Here is a 22,637-nt window from a genome sequence, read left to right as displayed (position 1 = left end):
CAGATTTAATATTTCATGAATATTTTAGTTTTATGTGGCAGATTTAATATTCCTAGGTTAATTTGTGATATCATATATTTATATATTAATTATTATTTTTTCTAATTTTCAATTGCCTATAGCTTCATGACGATGTTGTAACTGGATTTTATTAAAGTGTAACTGTTGTATGGGCAGATTGTTAAAATTGATGAGTAGGGTGTCTTCTTCTGATCCTAATAGTCTCAATCGATTTACTAATATTGCGGCACAAGTTGAGGAAAAGATCTTCCGCTACGCCACAACCAAGGTACACTGGTCAATCACAGTTTTCAGCAACTTCCTTGTTTGTTTTTATTTATTTTTTAATTCACAGTGCTAGTTCTCTTGGCTTTTAACAATTACTTGTATGCTTACCATCTTTTGTTAAAAGAACAAAAAGTAATTAGTATAAGTAGTAATTTTTTATTTACTTAGACCAAATGTGTATTGCCAATGAAGTCTAGCTTTAATGACACTTCCTTCTCCCATAAGGTTGTGGATGCATCCACAGAATGTGTGTGACTTGTCAATAACAAAATATGAAACGTGATTTTGCATAAATCTCACTCTTCTACCATTCAACTATGATTTATGGTTCTTTTTATTTTTGTTTCATTTTTCTTTTTAGATTTGAAGTTGTATACTTAAAGTAGTCTTTCTAATGATTTATGTGATTTATTGCTTGTTAAATACTACTTATGCAGCTGTCTAGGACCCATGAATCTCATCCTCCACCAATTTTTTATGGGAAGAGGAAGTGCCATTTATTGCAAATACCATTGAATATTTTTGTGATGTTAAGTCTTTTTGACTTTGGTGCTCACATTTACTTAATGAACTTGTGAAGCAAAATGGATGCTTGAGTTTGAGATGGCCAAGGTTGGGTAGATTTGGTCTCACTGTAGCTCGACAATTACTATTAAACCCAGTTATTAATAGATTTTGAATAATGCAATATGTTTCAGCTATGATCTATCTGGTGTATAAAAATGTGCAATCTTGTTTAATTGAGCTCTTGAAACCTTTCTTGATTTCAAAAAAGTTGGTGGGTCTTGGTAGGCCTTTTACAGTTTAATATACTCAAGGAGGTAAGCAACTGTTTATATGTTTTTTTTTTTTTTTTTTTTTTGATAATCATATGTTTTTCTTTATTCTTAGTGGATCTCCCAATTTCTATTTAAACGTAGAAATTGCACATTTATTGCATATTAGATTGTACATTGATTCTCATAGCAATATGAAAAATTGCACACGGTTATGGAGTGACGATGGCAGTTATGTCTCTGTTGGACTTAATGTGCCTATATTATTCTAGTCAAAATACAGGGATAATTAAATGTCTGTGCTGTTTTGTTTTTTACTTTTTCTTTTTCTTTTTCTTTTTATAGTACAGAAGAAAAGAGATAACTCAAATATCAATTAATCAAAATCTTTGATTTCTTTGAATACATTGAGCACTAGGACTCTTTCTTCTGTTAGTGGCAATAGGAGTCCTATTTGACTAGTGAACTAAAGACCTAATAAGCCTAAATAAAGGCTAACTCAGACTAAAAGAAAACAAATAAACTCTAAGAAACTTAGAATCTTCAAAAAAAATTCTTGACTTGACTCTATTACTGAAATTTCCTCAATTTGTAGGAGTTGCAAAAAATTACTGATCTGATCCTCATTACAAATGAAACCATTACTTGCAAAACAAAAACCTAAAATAAAACCTGATTTAAATCTAAAGATGTCTATCTCAATTGCCACCTCCACCCCTTATAAGTTCTAGGTGGTGGGTGAGGTTGTGGGTTCAAGACCCATCAGGTGTGTGTGTAACTCACCATTTTTATTTATTTATTTTTAAAAAAAACCTACTTAATCATCAAGAAACTAGAAATTTAAAACTATATGACTCTTGCTTTGATTGGACCCTCCATTCTGGAGCTATTTATGAAAAGATGTTGAAACCGAAAATCACACTAAAGACAGCAACTTGACTCTTATTTGATGGCTTCATCGACAATGATTAGCAAATATAAGTAGTTTGTTTATGGAGAAGCTCGTTGGGGGCAAGGATATGTTATGTTCAAATTTTTTAGGTTTGGGTGCTCATTTGACATTCTACTCAAATTGTGTCAATTTTGTTCTGGATTAGGTTTGGGACATACTTGCAGCATATTTTAAAAAAAATTTCATTTTGTTCCTCACGTTGACTTCTTGATAAAGCTTTTTAAAAAATAACCCAAAAATGGAACACAAATAAAAAAATTATGGAAGGATTGGCAGATGGGAGAACTCTGATCAATGTGGTTCTGGCCTGTTTTCTGCTTGCTCTTCACAATATGTGTTGGTATCTCTCTTGTCTGCTACATGGATCAATCTATCAGTTGAAAACTTATGATGAAATTGCAGCAATTATTTTCCTGCGGAATTGTGTGATGTATTTTAAACAGAAAAATTAATAACAATAAGTACCTCTTCAATCTTCATTTATGCGTAACTTTGGTTTATTGTTTTCATTAAGACTATGCACAGGCTGTGAAGTTGACCTTCAGTTTTAATTGGACATATCCATGCTCTCTGTACTCAGGATGTTTATCTAAAAGGAATATGTAAGAAGATGGCATTGATGGATAACTCAAGCAGCAGCATTGTTCCTTCCTCATCCAGCCAAGGTAACAGGATTTTAGACACTATAAATTGCACAGTTTATCTTTCCTTTCCTCCTTCAACCTCAACTCAACATGCAAGGAAACATTAAAAAAAAGAAAAGTTCAGTGGCTGTCAATTTTTTTTACTCATATGTCTTTTATTTATTTGTCTCATACTTGAAGTTGTTAGCCATGCCATGTTTTGCTCCAATGAGCCTATAACTCAACTGATACGTCATCTTCCCATAGTAATGGGATAGAGCGTGAGGTCATGGGTTCAAGACCCACTGGATGTGTGTGGAACTTACTAGTTACTAATAATAATCATAATAAAAAAAACCTTGCTAAGGTTTGCTGTAACATACTGTTTATTTATAGAATGTCTTAAGAGGTATCCTGTCCTTTTTCATTGTAATGAATACACTTTTCTTGCTCTTCTTTTGTGGAGCTGAAATGTTTTTTAGTTGTTGCTGTTATTTAACAAGCAATAATAGAGAAGGATAGGGGTAATTGTACATAAAAGCTTTAAAGAGGATGATGTCAAGGTTAAGAGGATAGGAGAGAAATTTGTTAATAGAGCTTGTTTTAGGGGAATAAACATTTAACATAGTTAGCATATATGATCCTCAAATAAGTTTAGAAGTATCCATTAAGCAACATTTATAGGAGGATATGAATGAATTGTTTCAAAGGATACCAATGAAGAAAAAATTTCTGTTTCTGCAGGCACAAAATCCTGAAAATTTCAAGAAATCAATTATTTCAATTGGGAAAATGATAACTTTTTTAAAACTTCCCAGAAGTGACATTGAATGGTTCTCTGAGCAGAAATTTCAGGGTTATTTACAGGCAATTGTTTTATTTGTATATCATAGTAACATGAAGAATAAGAATTCTGTGCCTGTACAACAACATGCACAGCAACTTCAACTTTCTGGTTGCCAATCCCAACCATCTCAGCTGCAGCATAACAAAAATGTGAGACCCCACTTTCATACAGTGAAGTTACCCTCAAGAAGCACTCCAATTGGTATATCTCCACTTTCAGAAATAGAGCAAGGGTTTCCTAATTCACAACCAACAATGATAAATTCACTTCAGTCTGGGTCTCAAACGAGATTGGAGAAAAGAAATGTTTTTAGTCCATTGCAGCATGATTATCCCACGCCTGTGCACCAAGCAATCACCGGTTCATCAAAACAGACAAAATTTTCTCATAATTCCAGTCTGAATACACTTGATTCCACTATAAATTCGTTTCAGAAGAGTTCTACTATCATCACTTTCCAGCAACAGAAGCAACACAAAATACATCAAACGATGCAGCCACAGAACCTAAAGCAAGAAAATCAACTTCAGTCGATTCAGCAGAGGAAGCAACAAGTGTTTACAGAAGATGCCCAACCCAGTATTAGTTCAGGATTTCTTCAGTGTTGTCACTCAATTGACTTGGAACATCCTGATCAAACTCAACCACCAAGAAGTCCTGTCCAATTTCATTCCACCTCTCAAATATATCAGAGTTCTTCTCTTCAAGTTAGCCAATGAAATCTAGGGTCACGTCTTTCAAAAGCTGGTACAGTGTTTCCATCTGCAACACCAGTAGACCTTGAGAAACGCCCCTCTTCTGTTTCTGTACTTTCAAACTCAGATTGCAATCAGCAAACAGCTGCTCCAAAGCAGCCACTTGAGCGCTTACTTAAAGCGGTAAGTATATCCTCTCCCTTCATTGCTCTAAGAAAAAATATACATTGTCCAACAAAGTTTTAATAATAATGGATATAAATTACCTGTTATCACTGTTATTGAGACAATTTTTTTTTAAAGTTTCTTCATTCTTTTTGAAGAAAGACTTTTTAACATTCGTGTCTTGGTCCGCCCATTACTCATAAGAGAATCTTCACTACAGTTTTTATCACTTCTCAATTAGATGTTATATAGTGGATTTTGAGAAATCAAACAATTTTTCAGGTTGAATCAGTTTCACAAAAAGCACTGAGTGCCTCTGTTCAAGAAATTGATATGATAGCTGGAACCACAATTGATAATGTATCCAAAGGTTCTGTTGGTGGGGGTTTGGCGTGTAGAATGAGATGTCAAATACAAGCAAAGAACTACAGGTTGCAAAATGGACATGTTTTTGTGGACAAGATGAAGCACCGGATCAGTTACATGGCCCATAATGCAACTTTGTTATCTGCCAATGAAATTTGTAGTTTTAAGCGGTTAGCTGATGATTTAAGTGACCTAGATTCAACTGCAAGATATCAGATCAAGCGGCCCAGGATTGAGGTATGCATTCTGCTCCTAAATCATTTGCTATTTAGTGGATTGTTGTTGATAATTGGACTTTAATGTGTTGCATGCCCTGTTAGAACCATTCCCCTTCCATACCTATGGTAGATTGGCTGGTCTGCAATTTTTTCCTATGTTAACATATGCTGTATATATTATGCATGAATAGCCTAACATTGATTGGAAAGATAAAATACTTTCCTGTTATGATATTAAAGGCAAAGTTACTTGCAATGTGGTACATGTTTGGTCTATGCAATTGATACATGGTAAGTTGACTTAGGCATATTTTGTTTACTATTTTCAGGTCTCCACCTTGTTTATGCTATTCATGATTTAGTTTTTACGATCACCAGAACAAATTATCAGTTGTATTAGTCATTCAAATTGGTGAATTAGTTCTTCAGTTTATTGGCCATATGACTTTATTTTGGCTCTTCCCCTATCCATGTCAGTGCACTTTTAACTCAAGACTATCAACTTCTTTTGTTGTACTTAAAAATTGAATTATGGTTAAATCCACTATTCTCATCCTTTTCGTTTTTCATTGAGATGTGCATGTCCTTAAAATCTTTGACATGGATTTATTCTTCACAAAATGTTGCAGCCAAAAAATGAACTCCGGAATGAAATCAAATGCATAAACCAGCAGTTAGTAGAAACCATGATAGATTTAGATTCAACTGAAGATCTTGCTTCTATTGAAACTGGTGAAGGAACTGTTATCAGATGCTCCTATAGAGCTGTGGCTCTGAGTCAAAATTTGAAGTTGCTGTATGCTTCATCCCATATGGTAAGTACTGTAAATTCTCTGAGAACATATTATTTGAATTCTTTACTAGAATGTTTATTTGCTCTTCCCTTTCTGATTACAGCTGCCAGTGCTTTCTTTATGGTTGCTTGTTCCTGCTGATTACCCAAATTCTTCTCCTACAATCTTTAATGGGATGGCTGTCCGCTGGAGGTGAGAGATTAGAAACTTCTCTATTTCACTAGACATTTTGGTATCTGATTGAGGTTGGATGAGTTGTGATTTAATCTGGTGCATATCTGAGCATAAGCACCCACACATGGATCTACAACATACACATTTTAATGTGGTATCCAATGTTTTTAAGTGTTATATAACCTTAATGAATTTTCTTCACTAAGATCCAGTGGTTTGTTAAAAATAATTGAAACCTAAATTTTGAATTCCTTTTTTTATAGCTAGTATGCTAGGTTCAGGTTCAAACTAAAATAAATGAATTGCTGGATTTACTAAAAATGTTTTCTTTTTAAACACAGCCATGACAATAAGGAGTCTAAAGAACTATCGGAAAATGCAAAGTTAAAGTTCAGCGTTGTTCTGCGCATCCTTTCAGAGCCCATATCTCTTGGAGAGATGGCGAGAGCTTGGGAATTCTGTGCCCGTGAAGTATTTCTTGAGAATGCTCAGCATATTGGAGGAGAGTGCTTTAGTTCAAGATATGGTCGGTGGGAGAACTGCATTACTGGTTGATCTTTGTTGTCTACTAAATGTGCAAAACTAAGAACGTTTGTAAAGAGCTTTATTCTGTATAGTTTTGCCTTGTAAATTAGATTACCATGCCATTTTCCTGTTACTTAGCATCCTGTGGTTTATAGTATAATTTATAATGTTAAATGTGTAGAGTTTATAGGCAAAGCCAATAACAAGGTTTTATGTATCTACTTTTTTTTTTTTTTTTTTTTTTTTTTTTTTTTTTTTTAATTTTTAAATAGAAAAGTTTTTTTATGGTTGAATAAAAAATTTGAGGTTCAATCTCCGCATACACCAAAAACTGATTGGTGTTTTGATCTGATGATAATGAACACAATCATCAGAAGCATATACAATAAGTTGAAACTTTATAAATAATTTTGTTGTAAAGTTATTATTTTGGTAACTGTTTCAGTTTAGTTATTTGCTTATTTTTAAAATGGTCTTTAGGTGGGATTGAAAATAACATCTAATGAAATTCTCGTTAACTCAGCGATTGCCATCAGCTTTTGTAATGCCTCAAGCCCTCGGCTCTTAAATATTATGGTTTGGCTGCTGATATCCATGGAATGCCCCGTTATCCTTTTTCTGAAAAAAGAAAAAAAAGAAAAAGAACCCTTGCTAATTTGTTAGAGGGAGTTTAACTTTTGTTTCATGTGTAGTTGTTAGTAATATGTATTATACAATACATATCTTATTGTGTGTAAAAAGTTTCGTATTGTAAAGACATATCAAAAATATTATTGAATCATACGATATAATGTGCGTATTGTGTGAATTGTATCGTATCGTACAATACATAGACATATGTTTTAAATAGTGTTTGTTATTTGAATTAACAAGTTGTTAAACTTTTTTTAACACAAAATTATTAAGTTACTTAATTTATCATAATAAAATAACATGTCTATAAGGTTTTTTTTTTTTTTTTTTTGGTACAAAATTTGTACATATTTACACTTCACTTTCATATTTACAAATTTCTTTACTATACTATGAATAAGGTATTAATTGACAATATAATTATTTTTTAATTTTCTCATTATTGTTATAATTAAAAAACCAAAATGCCAAGAAGAAATTAAAAAAAAAATTATTAAAATAAAAGAACAAGAAGAGATAGTAATGGTTGATGATGATGATGAAATTTTTAATGAAAAAATAAGTTTGCAAAATGATAAATATGATAATAACATTGACTTAGATGGAATCAATTAGGCAAGATGATGAATATGGTAAAAAGAAATTATTAATTTGGGTCATTTGTAATATATTATCACTTTTGGGTATAATAAATTTGAATGTGTATGTTTTTTTGAGAATGAATGTGAATGTTGTAAACATGTGTATTCAAATTTATAATGAATATATCATATATATATATATATATATCTATAATTTTTTATAAATTTTATTAAGTATTTGCGTATCTTATAATATCCGATATGATACAATAAACAACATAAAAAATCAAAATGATTCATGATACGATTCACGTTTTCACAACTATGATTTTAATTATACATCTACCATCAACTGAAGTGGAACCATGATAGAACAGACATCACTGTCGATCGTAAGAGACTAAGCAGACCTGGAAGTTCGGTGTTGCAACCCTTTCTTTGGCAGTTGGCACCATAAAGTGCAGTTATTTGTGAATATGACAGGAAGTCTAAAAGTGGACATAAATGCTTTGACAATTTAACATTTCGTGCCCACTCTAATAAGTGTGGGCATCGGTGAAATTTTTTTGATTTTCCTCCTATTTGAATTGAGTATGGAATGCTGCGTTTGATTTACTGGATTAGATTGCCTAGGTTGGATTTCATTAAGATTAAATGAAATTGGGTGGGATAATTGTTATCCCAATCCTGTGAGTGGTACAAGTTGTTGGGTCCCAAATAATATTATCAACCATATTAGCAATCCAAAATAACAATTACATGTAAGAACATAAATATTTAAGTGGAAAACCATTTCTCTTTGAAGGGGAAAAAATCATGGGACGAACTTTGAATAATTTCACTATTATCAAATCAATTATAATAATTTTTATGTATGTCTCACGGCTAAAGAAAAATCTCTCTTATTTTTCTTTTTTGTGCGGCTTCCTCTTTCTTTACTCTTGCACATACTCTCTGTATCTTCTCGAAGGCGGAAACTCTCGTCCTTCTTGCATTCCTCCCAAGCGAAAATCCTTTTTTTTTTTTTTTTTTTTTTTTTTTTCTCTCTCTCTCTCTCTCTTGGTTTCACGCTCTATTTTCCCTCTACCCATAGGGAGGAATCTCGGGCCAAAGCCAAAGCCATCAAATTTTTTGTAGCATTGTCTATTTATAAGACTTTTTTGCTATTTTTTCTTGGACTAGAAATACATTACCTCTTTAACAAGGAGTCTATTCCCTCTTAAACTAGGAATATATTGCCTCTTTAACAAGGAATAAACTTCCTTCCACACTAAGGAATAGTCTTTCCTTCAATAACAAGGAAACCCAAATTAATTTTTCTTTCTTCAACTAGGAAATCTAATTGACTTTTCAAGTCATAATTGGAATTTGAGGCAATTTCCCAACACAAGGCAGATAAACTTCAATACTTAGCAGAGTATTAGGGTCATTGTTTTAAAATGCTCACTAATACTGATTATGTTATGGCTAATAAAATAAGTTCATGAATGTCCACAGCATTTTTCACACAAAATTTCCGTTTATAACTAACAGCCATTGTCCCCAAAGGGATCCTTTTTGGCTTAATGAAGTTTAGTTTTCTATGTCAAAATCAATACTTTCACGCCTAGAACAAACAGAACGAAAACACAACTTATTGGATTCATTTAATCAGAAATACATAAATAACAAAAATTCCTTAAACAGCTTAAGGACTTGTCAACATGAATTTCAAAAAAGATGACTGCCTTGCTAGACACTGCAACTTGCTAATCATATTATATTCAGAAGAGCTGTACAGAATGCACACAAACAATGCAGAAAACAAACTCAAACAGAGAACAAAATACAATCTCACCACCCAGTCAACCACACACCAAACAAAGAAACGGAGGAAGAAACGACTACCAAAGATCTCAACTAAACAGGAACAGAGCAAAACCTAGTTAAACTTTCATAGGACTAACAAGGACCAAATGCAATGGCAGAGACACTCCAATTAGCACAAAGGGACTTATTAAGGGTTTGTTTGGTTGGAAGAGTGGAAAAGTAGGAAAATAGAAAATGGTGAAATGATGGAAAAGTGGGAAGATAAAAAATTTTAATTTTTCTCATTTTTGTTTGGTTGATAGTGAAAAAGTGGAGGGAAAGAAAATATGAGTTTGTATAAATTTACTTATATATTCTTATTAAAAAATGATGACCAATTAAAACAAATAAATGACAAACAACCAAAAAGAAAAAAAAAAAATCACCCAATTCATTAAAAAATAAAAATCATGTCTAGTTAAACAAAGAAAAAAAAGGGGGGGGGGGGGGGGAAGAGGAAGGCAACGCCCAAGACAGCACCAAAAAAAAAAGTAAAAAAAGAAGAGGAATTGATTGCATATGGGCATTTTTGTCCATTAAGTAGTCTCATTTTCTCCTTTCAGTTTTCTCTTCAATTTGAAGAGAAAATTTTTTAGTAGGTCCGAAGAGAAAACACTTAGGCCCTATCATTTATTTATTTTTTCCTCCCCACCTAACCAAACACACTCTAAAAAGTTTTCCTTTATATTTTATCTCAAAAGTTTTCTATCCATTCTATTTCACCTCCAAACAAACACATCCTAAATGGCAGAGCCTTCACTGCTTAGCAGAACTCAACACAGGAAACTCGATTGACTTCAAGATCAATTCTGCAGATTTAATAGAACCATTGACCTTAAATCTCCCACCCTTCATATCATTTATACACCACTGGATCACATCATTCCCACAGCAGCGGCAAGGGTTTATATACTAGGCACAAATGTGTGACATGAACCCAAATTCTATTAGAGAAAAGGAATTGAAAGAAAAAATGGTCCCTATTCTCTACTTGATTTCTACAGAAAACAAAAAGGACATCAACATTATACTCCCAACGGATAAGCCTTTTCCCAGGTAGACAACCCATCCTTAATTAAAGATCCAATAAGAAATTGAGAACAACTTTGATTATAATAATTCTTGGAGCTGTTAACAATCCCACACAATCAATTGAATTTCTTCTGGATCATGGCTTTCTTGGTAGTGAAATGTAAATGACACAAAATTGAAAGCTTATTACTCTTATCAAGACTAATGAGCGTAGTCAATTGAAAACTTTCTTCTGTTGACTGGGATTAAATAATAAAATCCAATAAGGTGTGTTTAGAAAAATCAAAATTAAAGGTGCCACCAAGTATCAATAGTTTACAGGCAAAACAAATTTTAATTGTTAACTTGATTTCCAACACTAGTAATCATTATGTTATACCAATAAAACAAGACAATGTTGGCTAAACATGTATGTTTCCCCATGACATGCCGTGTTCTAGAATGTGCACACCATTTCTCACACAAAAATCCAGTTTATAAACGATAGCCATTGTCCCCTCAAAGGAAACCTTTCCTCCTTAGTACTAGAATTTAGTTTTGTACATCAAAAGCAATACTTTCATGCCTAATACATACCAGAAAGAAAACACAGAATAGTGCCTTATTTAATCACAAATACATAAATGACAAAAGACCAAATGAAGTTGTAGTCTCCGAAAAATGCCATAAAGTGCAAAGCTCCATTAAAAAAAAAAAAAAAAAAAAACCAGGTGATCCATCTAAATAATCAACTAATCCATTGGGGTCCAAACCCACTAAATGACTCCACTGAAATTACAGCCTTTCTCCATGAATCGGCACTGAAACTTTCTAATTCTTGGTTTTCCACACATATAGGAGGAGTTTGGATTCGGCTTATCTTGCGTCAACGTTTGCCTTCAACGCGTTTCAGACTTATTTTTTTTTTATTTATTTTTTTGGAAGCCGCACTTATTGACTTTTCCACAGTGAACAGTGTATATGTGCATTGTTCACGGACCCACAAATTACACTTTTCAACAACTTTTTCATTAAAAATGGGTCCAACGGTACTATTCACACATTTAAAAATTATTTTGCTACAGTGTTTTCAGTTTTCAGTTTTCAATTTCAGCAAAATAAGTTCTATCCAAACAGACCCATAGTATGTGTCTAAGATCATCAGTATAGGGGATTTCAACCCTCGAAATCTGTGTCAATGTGCGGTCGGTGTTGTACACAAACTTAGTCCATTCTTCGCAAGAACGATCTCGATATTTTTTTACAGTAAACAACAAATAACCATTGTAATTGTTGTTGGTGTTGGATAATGAATTTGCTCGGTCTAAGTGCTTGGTAAGGAAAATAGGACTGGTGATTGTGGAGTACCATGATTTAGAAACGCGACAAAATCGTATTAAGGATTTCACTGGCAGCCGAGTCAAGATGTCGAATATAATGTCGTAAGGGAGACCCTCAGACAACAGCATTGGATTCTTTGCAGGTCGAGACATCGGTGGACGAAAGTTCAAGCTTTATTTTTTGAGAAGAAAGGTTCAAGCTTTTTAGATTGAGCCACTGTTTCTCATTTATCCAACGTTCAAGCTTTACGGCAATACCTTCTTCAGTCAAAAAAAAAAAAAAAAAAAAAAAAAAAAAGAGCTTTACGGCCCAATTATAAATCTCTCTCTCTCTCTCCCTCTCTCTCTCTCTCTCTTATCGACAAAGGATTTAACTTACTTCTTGTAGTTTTTTAATTTGGTATTTCTTTTCGTTTTAATAAGAAACTATCACATTATCCACTAACTAAACTTTTGATTGAGATTAAAATCCAATATCATATCATTCTATATTAAGGAAAAACTAATGAAATGTCTAGTTTAAAAACTACTGAAAATAAGCTAAACTCTAAAAAATAAATGTCTCTTTTCAAGTTTGTAGAATACTAAAAATACACTTACATTCTAACCTTTTTCTTCTATAATAGCAATGATGACAAAGTCTTAGTCCCAAAATTTTAGAATCGGATATGAATCATTAATATATTAATTAGAGTTAAATATATGTATTCTTCTAACATTTTCTAAAAAAAAAAAAACATTTGGTTTTTCGTTATTAAATGAGTCTAGAATGTTGAGAAGAGTTCAAAGGAAGTTTTACAACAAATTTTTTTTAATATCAGAATTTTTGATTTTCCCAATATGTGTCTGTCAAGTGATACTTTTGAGTTTGCCAATCTCCAAAAACATCTTTTTGGTTTTTATATTTAGTAGTTATTATCAATTTGGTTCTTTATATACTTTTATTTTTTTGCAACAATTTTGGTCCTTAACTTTTGAAATCATTGCTACTTTGATCCTTATTGTCATTAGGGGTGGCAAAATTGGACACGACATGCGAACCCGATACGACATGACACAAAATTAGTAGGTTATGGGTTGGGTCTTAATGGGTTTGTGTCATATTTGGGTTGACACGACTGACCTGTTTAATAAATGGGTTGGATTAGTATTCAACATATGGAACTCGTTTGACCTGTTTGACCCGTTTAATTAAATGATATTTTACTAATATACCCTTCAAACCCTAGATATATAAACTTATTAGTTGTTATGGTTTATTTTCTTTGACATGTTGTGATTGATTATTTGTGATATTGAGATATCCTTTAGTTTTGAATGATTATTTGTAATGCAATTACTCGTGAGTTATGAATTTCATATTAAATTTTTTTGTTGTTTGTTTTTTCATAATTTTTTTCTTTTCATTTTGATAATATATAATAAACAGGTCGACACAACTAACCCGTTTAATAAATGGGTCATGTTAGGGTTGAGAAATCTTGACCCGTTTAATAAACATGTTGGTTAGTATTGACCCATATAGTTTAATACTCATGATTTGACATGACACGAACCCGACACGCGAACATGAATTGTCACCCCTAATTGTCATCTAAATGGAAAAAAATGCTTACTTGGTTGACAAAATGCTCATTTGACACAATTAAAAAATAATTAATTGCTATAAAAAAAAAAGCCACATCAACAATTAATAAATAAAATGAAAAGTTGATGAAAGAAATAATAAATAAAATGAATTTTAAAAAACCCTGTTTCTCCTTTTATTTTATTTCACTTTCTTGGGAACCAAATACAAAATAAACACCTTTATTCAAACCAAGCAAGTTAATTTTGTATTGGAGGCCATTTCAATTTTTTATTATTATTTATTTTAGATGAGGTCTGTAGGGTCACAATTTGGAGCCCAAGCCCAACAGGTATGGGGTCTTGGTCCAAGGAGCCCAGAAACAATGAATTTGTAGAGAGTGGGCTATAGAACTAGACCTTAGCGAAGTGGACAATAGTTAAAGTTGGGCCATACAACAATTAAACACAAGCAAATCCTCTTAATGTCCATAGATTCTCAGTTCGAGGAGATGAGATGAATGTATGCCGGTCCCTGTTTAAAGACTACGGTTATTTATACTGTTCCTCTGTTCTCCTCCTCCCTTTTTTCCGTCCCGTTCTTCATGGGGACTCCCTTTCTTATATAGTCTTCTTGAAGCTATCGTGGCCTTACACTTGTTGATTATCTAGACCCTTACTTGAGTGCTTGTCCCATCGGACACTCCCCCAGCCTTCTGTGAGTTGTGATAGCCAAAGCAACACTGTTCACAGGTCCTTTTCACATTAATGTGGCTAGAAAAGTAGCTGTAACGCATTTAATGTGGCAACTGCAGCCTCTCCTTGGACATCTTACATTTCCTTCTTTGCTACAAGTCTGTAGGACTTGTCCTTGTTACTAATATCCGTTGGGGTGAGTCCTTCTAGTAGATAGAGTGCATGTTTGAGCCATACTCGTCACGTCCGAGGAGACATTTCTCCTCGGACCGCCCTTTAAATGTCTTCATGTCCACGAGAACTGGGCTGGGAACCCTTTTGGCACCCACGTCTTCTTCTCGGACGTGGCTAATCTTCCCGTATAGGGCCCAAGGCCCATTGTATGATTTTAAGCCTTTGCCCCTACAATAGTCTCTCAAAATTCCGGTTTTTCTCTCTTATCTGAGGAGAAAAGGTGGGATTTTGATATTTAACGGACAAATTATCACAATTTCTTGATTCACGTGTGTGGAAGTATAGTCTCACGTGCCTCATTATTGCTACTAGTGTTTCGTAGCCCATGAGGTGCCATTAATTGCACCAGGCGGCTCTATGTTCCCTCGCATCCAACGGTGGGGCGCCTAATCAACGGTAGATGTCCCTCTAGACTTTGGGCGGGAGTAATCCCGTTCATTTTTCCTTACTATATAAGGCTCCTGTGGGAGATTTCTTTCCCTTTTTTAGAAAAGACACTAAAGCGTTCCAGAGCACTCCAGCATTTTCCCTCACGAAATACTTAAAAGTCCATAGCCATTCCTCTGAGGATTCCCGACGGATCCTTTGAAAGCTTAAGAGATTTAGAACTCGCACTTCCCATAAGTGTTTGTTTCCCCATATTCCTTTACTCCCCTTCTTTGTTGTTCTCTTCGGCCTCCCTTCGTTTGTAAACCTTTCTCCGTGCCTTTTAGGGTTAATAGGATGAGTAAATTTAAGTGCCTAGTAGATTCTCCGGTCACTATGGAAGGCTTTAGGGCTAAGTACCATATCCCACAAGGAGTGGGTCTAGAATACTGCTCCTCAAACCAAATCCTAACCAAGAGAGAGATGGGGTAGGTCGTTATTCCAATGATTGCTTTCGTAGAAGGAGGGATGACGATTCCCATGGGTAGGATAACAAGGGTTTACTTACGCGGCCATAGGTTGGCCCCCCACCAGTGCGTTGCTAACATGTTTCGGATCCTAGGGCACGTAGACACTTTGAATGAACAGATAAACCTCGGCCTCTCATGGCACGATGTTGTTCACTTGTACGAATGCCATTGCCTTTCCGAGTCATCTTACCTGAAATCCAGGTCCGATGAGGTGAGGCTAATATCTTGCCTCCCTAAGTCCAACAAAGGTTTGAAGGACGATTATTTGATTGTCTCCGGAGCATGGAACGATGGTCTTCACTACCCAGTTAGGGTGGGAGCACCAGGTGGGGCACTCTAAGATAAAGTCCCCCGGCGAGGATCTTAGTTTTGAGTTTTCTTTTCACTTGTTTTGGTCTCGGCTTTGATTATTTGCTTTCTCGGATTGACATAACCATCCCTTTTGATATTTTGCAGACAAAGTACACACTACTCCGAGGATCAGTTTGGTCAACATCCAAGCTCTCAACTACCTCTTAAGGTTCGAGATCTTTGTGAGCGAGGACGGGCAGTTACGGGCCGCTCACCTTATCTTGGACTACGAGCCTCTTTCTCGCGCTTTCGTGGACGTGGGTCAGGCGATAAGGGTTAGGAGTCCCCGATTAGCCCGCATTGACGTTTTTAAGCCGGGCTTCCTAGCTTAGAGAGACTTACCACTAGTCCAACCGCCCACTCAATGTGTTCCCCAATAGGTAGCCGTTCTAGGGGAGGGAATTGACTCCTTGCACTCATCCCTCGAAACTGAAATCAATCATTTCCGCTTCAACGAGGAGGGCGAGGTATCAACAAGGCCCGTAGAGCTCTTAGATTCCAGCTCGGATCTTGATTGTTTCTCGGTAGCTCTCTCTCCTGGACTAGTAGTTGCTCGGATTGACACGAGCTAAGAAATTGAAGAGGAAGGCATGGGCTTAAAGCCAAGATCTGGTCTGAGGGGCCTCATGTCCAATAGAAACAAAGGGCAATCCTCTAAGGATGCCCCTAAAGAGCAGGTTCCTACCAGCCTTCCTCCTTCTCCTCCTCCTTCTTCCACTGATCCCGCGCTACAACCCATTCCCAACTTAAGGCGGAAAAGGCCAATTGAAGAACTGGAGGAGGGTGAGGTCAGCCCCCAAAAGGCCAAATAGCAGAAAAAGGGCAAGGAGCCCAAAGACAAAAGGACGAAGTCCATTGATAGCCAAGAGGAGGCTGCCTTTAGGAGGGAGCAGCGCACCTAGTCTCCTCGACTGGAATTGGACGGCGCTCCCATCCCATGGGATGCAACCCTTTGGAAGTCCCAGCGGGGGTAGGCATTGTATCTCGTCGAGGCCCTGCAACAGCCCCTCCTTTTGCCTCGTCACATGGACGGGCTCCGAGCCACTAGGCAACCGAACCTCTTCATGTCATTGAAGAGAGACCTTGCTATGGTAAAACGAAGATTCTTCCTTGTTCAGGTTCCTTATTCTGTGCTCGTCTACTTGTCATTTTCGTTTTAATGATTCTTTCATTACTTCTATGCAGGTCACCCAGCAAATCTTCGTGGTCGAGGAGTGGGTGAAGAATTCTCGGGAGGAGGTGAACGCTGAGGTTCAGTCCTGCCTTGTTGCGGAGAAGGCTGTGGGTGTCTTTAAGCTAGAAAAAGAGCACCTAAGTGAGAAGATCAAAGAGGTTATTAAGGCTCGGGACAGCGTTGAGGCGGGCCTTAAGACCACAACGAGGCAGGCCGAGGACATGCGCCAGCAGCTTCATTTAACAGAAATAAACCTTGCGACCAAGAAGCAAATGGTCTCAGACCTTAAGGGACAGCTGCTACAGGCGAAGGAGGCGGCTCGTTTGGCCAAGGAGGCGGCTGAGGCTGCGGTGGCAACCTCTTATGAGCGTGGGGTGAAGGACACTGAAGCTAGACTGACCGAGGAGGTGGCTATGGTTTGCAGGGACTACGTCACCGAGTCCTGGGGAGTAGCCATGGATCGGGCGGTAGTTCCTGCGGACTCCGAACTTAAGAGGATCGAGAATATCTTCTTCCCTGAGGATATTTGTGAGATTCCTGGTTCGGATCCTTCTGAGGAGCTCCCTTCCGCCCCGACCACTGCTCCTAATTCCATCATTCCTAAAGGAAAAGGGAGGGACGAGGAGGTACAGCCACCAGCCAAAGACAAGTCACCTGAGGACGCCCTTACAATAAGAGACGTTGTCGCACAAGCCAAAGATTTCGGACCTAAACCCAAAGCAGGAGATGATCATCCCGAGGTTGAGGACCTAGCAAAAATTTCAACCCAAGATAAAGTCTAGGACATTAGTGTAGGGTTTCTTTTGCAGTTGTTTTATTCTGCTTTCCATTTCCTTGGCCTTTGTTAATGTTTGTAAGATAACTCTTTTGGAGCTTAATGAATGATATAATTTCTTCTTTGAACTTTATTTTTACTGCTTCAACTTTTACTTTCATTGTGAATGAATTTCGACTGTGTTACTAGATTTCCGATGATAATTCATTATTCGCAGTTTAAGTAATATGACTAAGTACAAATAAGAGAAAAAGACTCTCCCCCCATGAATTTACATCATTTTAAGTGATTAGTTTCCCCTAAGCTTGTGGTCCGAGGAGCCATGCAAGACCTGGGTTTTGTTTAACCCTTAGATAATAAAGCTTAGTGGTTGATTTCCCCCAAGTATGTGCTCCGAGGAGCCACGCAGGGCTTGGGTTTTGTTTAACGCTTCGATAAAAACGTAGTAGTGGTTAATTTCCCCTAAGCCTATGGTCCGAGAAGCTACACAGGACATGGGTTCTGTTTAACACTTCTATAAAAACATGTAGTGGTTAATTTCCCCCAAGCCTGTGGTTCGAGGAGCTAAGCAGGACCTGAGTTCTGTTTAACACTTTGATAAAAACGTAGTAGTGGTTAATTTCCCCTAAGCCTGTGGGCCGAGGAGCCACGCAGGACCTGGGTTCTGTTTAACACTTAGATAAAAATGCGTAGTGGTTAATTTCCCCCAAGCCTGTGGTCTGAGGAGCTACGTAGGACCTGGGTTCTGTTTAACACTTCTATAAAAACGTGTAGTGGTTAATTCCCCCCAAGCTTGTGGTCCGAGGAGCCAAGTAAGACCTGAGTTCTGTTTAACACTTCGATAAAAACGTAGTAGTGGTTAATTTCCCCCCAAGCCTGTGGTCCGAGGAGCCACGCAGGACCTGGGTTCTGTTTAACGCTTAGATAAAAACGCGTCATGGTTAATTTCCCCCAAGCCTTTGGTTCGAGGAGTCACGCAGGACTTGGGTTCTGTTTAACATTTAGATAAAGATGCATAGTAGGTTAATTTCCCCCAAGCCTGTGGTCCGAGGAGCCACGCAGGACCTGGGTTCTATTTAACACTTAGATAAAAATGCATCGTGGTTAATTTCCCCCAAACCTGTGGTCCGAGGAGCCACGCAAGACCTGAGTTCTGTTTAACACTTAAATAAAAATGCGTAGTAGGTAACACAAAGGCTTTTCGCAATTGAAGGGGATATAAGGAGTACAAACTTTCATTAATAATAGTACCTTTTAGGTTGTTTACATTCTAAGGACGTGGCACTACATGTTCATCCAAATCTTCTAAAAAGTAGGCCCCTATGCCGGCCACCGATGTGATACGATATGACCCTTCCCAATTTGGTCCGAACTTTCCCCATGCTAGATTTTTTGCAGTACCCAGAACTTTTCTTAATACCAGGTCCCCAGGTGCTAGTGGCCTTAGCTTTACCTTGGCGTCATAACCTTGCTTAAGTGTGTGTTGGTAATAGGCGAGTTGGACCATTATTCTTTCCCTTCTTTCCTCGATAAGGTCTAAGCTTTTTTCCAGCAGCTCATTGTTGCCATTAGGACAGAATGAGCTAGTCTTCAGTGTTGGAAAGTTTGTTTCTAGCGGAATGACAGCCTCAGCCCCATAGGTCATCGAAAACGGGGTCTCCCCCATCGATCTGCGGGCCATGGTTCGATACGTCCACAGGACATGTGGCAGCTCCTCCACCTATCTCCCTTTCGTGTCGTCTAACCTCTTCTTCAGCCCATTTACTATGACCTTGTTGACGGCTTCGGCTTGACCATTCCCCTAGGGATAAACCGGTGTGGAGTATTTATTCGCAATTCCCAACTCGCTGCAGTACCTTCTGAAAGCCTTACTATCGAATTGAAGACCGTTGTCCAAGATCAGGGTGTGAGGGATTCCAAACCTGGTGATGATGTTTCTCTAAACAAACTTCTTGGCATCCATGTCTCTGATGTTTACCAGTGGTTTGGTTTCGACCCATTTAGTGAAGTAAACAGTGTCGACGAGAAGATACCTCTTGTTCCCCACTGCTTTAGGAAATGGCCCTAGGATATCCAACCCCATTGTACGAACGACCAAGGGCTGGACAGTGGATTGAGGGTCTCGCCCGGTTGATGTATATTTGGGGCAAACCTCTGACATTGGTCGCATTTCTTCACATATTCATGCGCCTCTTTCTACATGTTTGGCCAGTAGTAACCTTGGGTTATGGCTCTATGGGATAAGGACCTGCCCCCTGTATGACTCCCACAAATTCCTTCGTGCAATTCCTCTAGGATAAGCTCCGTGGTGTCAGGGTGTATGCAGAGCAAGTACGGTCCTGAAAATGAGCGCTTATACAGTTTCAAGTCCTCAAGTAGCCAGAATCAAAAAGCCTTTCTTCTAATCTTGTCGGCCTCGCTCTTTTCTTCGGGTAAGACGTCCTCCTTTAAAAACAGTATTAAACGATCCATCTAGCTAGGCCCCTCTTTGATGTTGTGGACATATATCATCTCGGCCTTCATCACTGAGGGCCTGTGTAGATCTTCCACAACTATAACCCAAGGTAAACATTGAGCCGAGGAGGTGGCCAGTGTGGCAAGAGAATCGGCAAGGGTGTTTCTGCTTCTGGATACGTGCAGTAGGCTAAAAGTGTTGAAACGCAACCGCAGGTGTTTAGCTTGATCCAGGTACTCTTGCATTCTTTCATCCCTTGCCTCCAATGCCCCATTTACTTGACCTATAATAAGTCTTGAGCTCGAGAACATGTTTATGGATTTCCCGCCCAATTTCTCGACCATAGACATTCATTCCAACAGGGCTTCATATTCTGCCTCATTATTCGTGGCCGAAAAGCCTAATCTTAGTGATTTTTCGATGGTAATCCCTTCGGGGGAAATCACAACGAGTCCCACCCCAGAGCCCCTTTGATTTGCTGCACCGTCGACGTATGCTTTCCAACAGGTGGGATCCTGCTGAGAGATTGTGCCAACCAATTTTTCATCCATGCTTGGCATTCCTCCTCCTTCTTCTGGTGAGGGTTCAGCAAACTCGGCCACCAGATTCACGAGGATTTGGCCCTTCACGGCGTTGCGAGGCATGTACTTGATGTCGAAGGCGCCAAGAATGGTCCACCACTTAGCAATTCTCCCTGTGTAATCGGCACTTCGTAGTATAGACCTAAGCGGGAGTTGGGTTAAAACGACGACTGTGTGTGCCTAGAAATAATGGGGGAGTTTTCGCGTGGCCTGAACGATCGCCAGGATGGCCTTTTCCAGGGAGGGTAACGAATCTTAGCCTAGTGCAACGACTTGCTCACATAATAGATAGGCCGTTGTATGCCATTGTCCATTCGGATTAGCGCCAAGCTCATTGCATGAGGGGCCACAGCGATGTAGGCAAATAAAATCTCGTCGGCTTCAGGACTAGACATGACTGGTGGCCAAGACAGATACTCTTTGAGCTATTGGAAGGGCAAGACACATTCTTCAGTCCACTCGAACCCTTTCCACTTGTTTAATAAGAGAAAGAAAGGCCTACACCTATCCGTTGAACGAGAGATAAAACAGTTCATAGCGGTGATCATGCCAGTCAGCTTTTGGACTTCCTTGGGGTTTCAAGGAGGCTGCATGCTATGGATAGCTCTAATTTGGTTGGGGCTAACTTCGATACCCCTGTGGGTCACCATATGGCCCAAGAACTTCCCTGATCCCACTCCGAATGAACATTTAGACGCGTTGAGGCGCAGCTTGTGGCTCTTTAGGACTTCAAAGATGTCGTCGAGGTCCCTCACATGCTCGGACACCAATTTACTATTTACTACCATGTCATCTATATAGACTTCGATGCTCTTACCCATTTGCAGCTCAAACATCTTGGTCATCATCCTTTGGTAGGTGGAACCGGCATTCTTCAAACCAAAAGGCATCACTTTATAGTGGTAGTTTCCGATGGGGTGACAAAAGTTGTCTTTTCTTGGTCGTCTGTAGCTAAGGGTATCTGATGGTATCCTTGAAAGGCGTCTAAAAAGCTCATTCGAGGATGTCCCGCGGTTGAGTCCACCAACTGATCTATCCGAGGCATAGGGAAGGGGTCCTTTGGACAGGCTTTATTTAGGTCCGTGAAGTCCACGCAGACTCACCATTTCCCGCTCTTCTTTTTTACCACAAATGTATTGGACAGCCACTCAGGGTAGAAAACTTCTTTGATAGCCCCTGCTTTCTTAAGTTTCGTCACTTCCTCCTTGACTGCATTAGCATGCTCTTTCGACGGGCATCGAGGGGGTTGCTTCTTGGGCGTAACGGCCAGATTGACGTTAAGGTGATGGCATATGAAGTTCGGATCGACCCCCGGGGCCTCATAGGCGTCCCATGCAAACACATCGACATTTTTCCTAAGGAAATCAATTAGCAATGCTTTCTCTTGAGGAGGTAGTTCCGAGCCGACTTGAAACAATATTTCCGGATCAGTGTCCACAGTAACTTTTTCCAAATCCTCGCAATTTGCCTCCTTGGCTGGTCCCCTACCTGTCGTGGCCGAGGTTGTTAATTGCATAAGCTATTCTCGATAGATGTTGAGGGTTCGGCACTCGGCTGTCGTGAGATGGCGGACACCATGCATTGCTGAGCCATGGCCTGGTCCCCTATGACTTCTTTGACCCGACCTTCTGACGGGTATTTCACCTTCTGGTGCAGAGTAGAGGAAACATCCCCTAAGGCATGAAGCCACGGTCTAGCTACAATGGCGGTATAGGGCGAATATGCATCCACCACTATAAAGTCCACCTCTACTATGTCCGAGCTAGTTTGTATGGGCAGTCTAATCTGGACTCTTGGAGTAACGGTTTTCTCTTCGAAACTTACCAAAGGGAGTCGTATACTGTCAGGTCTTCAGGCTTCAGCCTCAGCCCCTTGTATAGGTCGAGGTACATTACCTCCACAACACTATCTTGATCTACTAACACCCTCTTCACGTCATATCCCCCAATCCTGAGTGTGACGACTAGAGCATCGTCGTGGGGTTGAACAGTTCTGACCTTATCCGTCCGAGAATCCTAGCATGGGTGAAGCCATCCCCTTAGCCCTCTTAGACTCATGGTTGTCAACCTCAAC

At 38.3% G+C, this 22,637-nt stretch overlaps 2 protein-coding genes across 2 annotated transcripts in view; one reads left to right on the top strand and one right to left on the bottom strand.

Moving 5' to 3' along the window:
• The window catches only part of LOC126693269 (cysteine proteinase inhibitor 12-like), a 146,305-nt gene extending 139,941 nt beyond the window's left edge, over positions 1-6,364 (bottom strand). Inside the window, exon 1 of the transcript XR_007645256.1 lies at positions 6,353-6,364. The gene's annotated coding sequence lies outside the window, so the exon portion shown is untranslated. The remainder of the gene's footprint in view (positions 1-6,352) is intronic.
• LOC126693268 (mediator of RNA polymerase II transcription subunit 15a-like) lies at positions 3,086-6,632 on the top strand. The gene is made up of 5 exons (XM_050389188.1): positions 3,086-4,364; positions 4,629-4,949; positions 5,560-5,745; positions 5,828-5,916; positions 6,240-6,632. Exons 2-5 carry the CDS (start codon positions 4,680-4,682, stop codon positions 6,451-6,453), a joined length of 759 nt encoding a protein of 252 aa, XP_050245145.1. The 5' UTR covers positions 3,086-4,364; positions 4,629-4,679; the 3' UTR covers positions 6,454-6,632.
• Positions 6,633-22,637: the final 16,005 nt, after the last annotated feature.

Source organism: Quercus robur, chromosome 7, assembly GCF_932294415.1.
Source record: "Quercus robur chromosome 7, dhQueRobu3.1, whole genome shotgun sequence".
NCBI classification, from domain to species: Eukaryota; Viridiplantae; Streptophyta; class Magnoliopsida; order Fagales; family Fagaceae; genus Quercus; species Quercus robur.
Note: the sequence above shows the minus strand (reverse complement) of the source record. Positions and strands in the feature narration are given on the sequence as shown.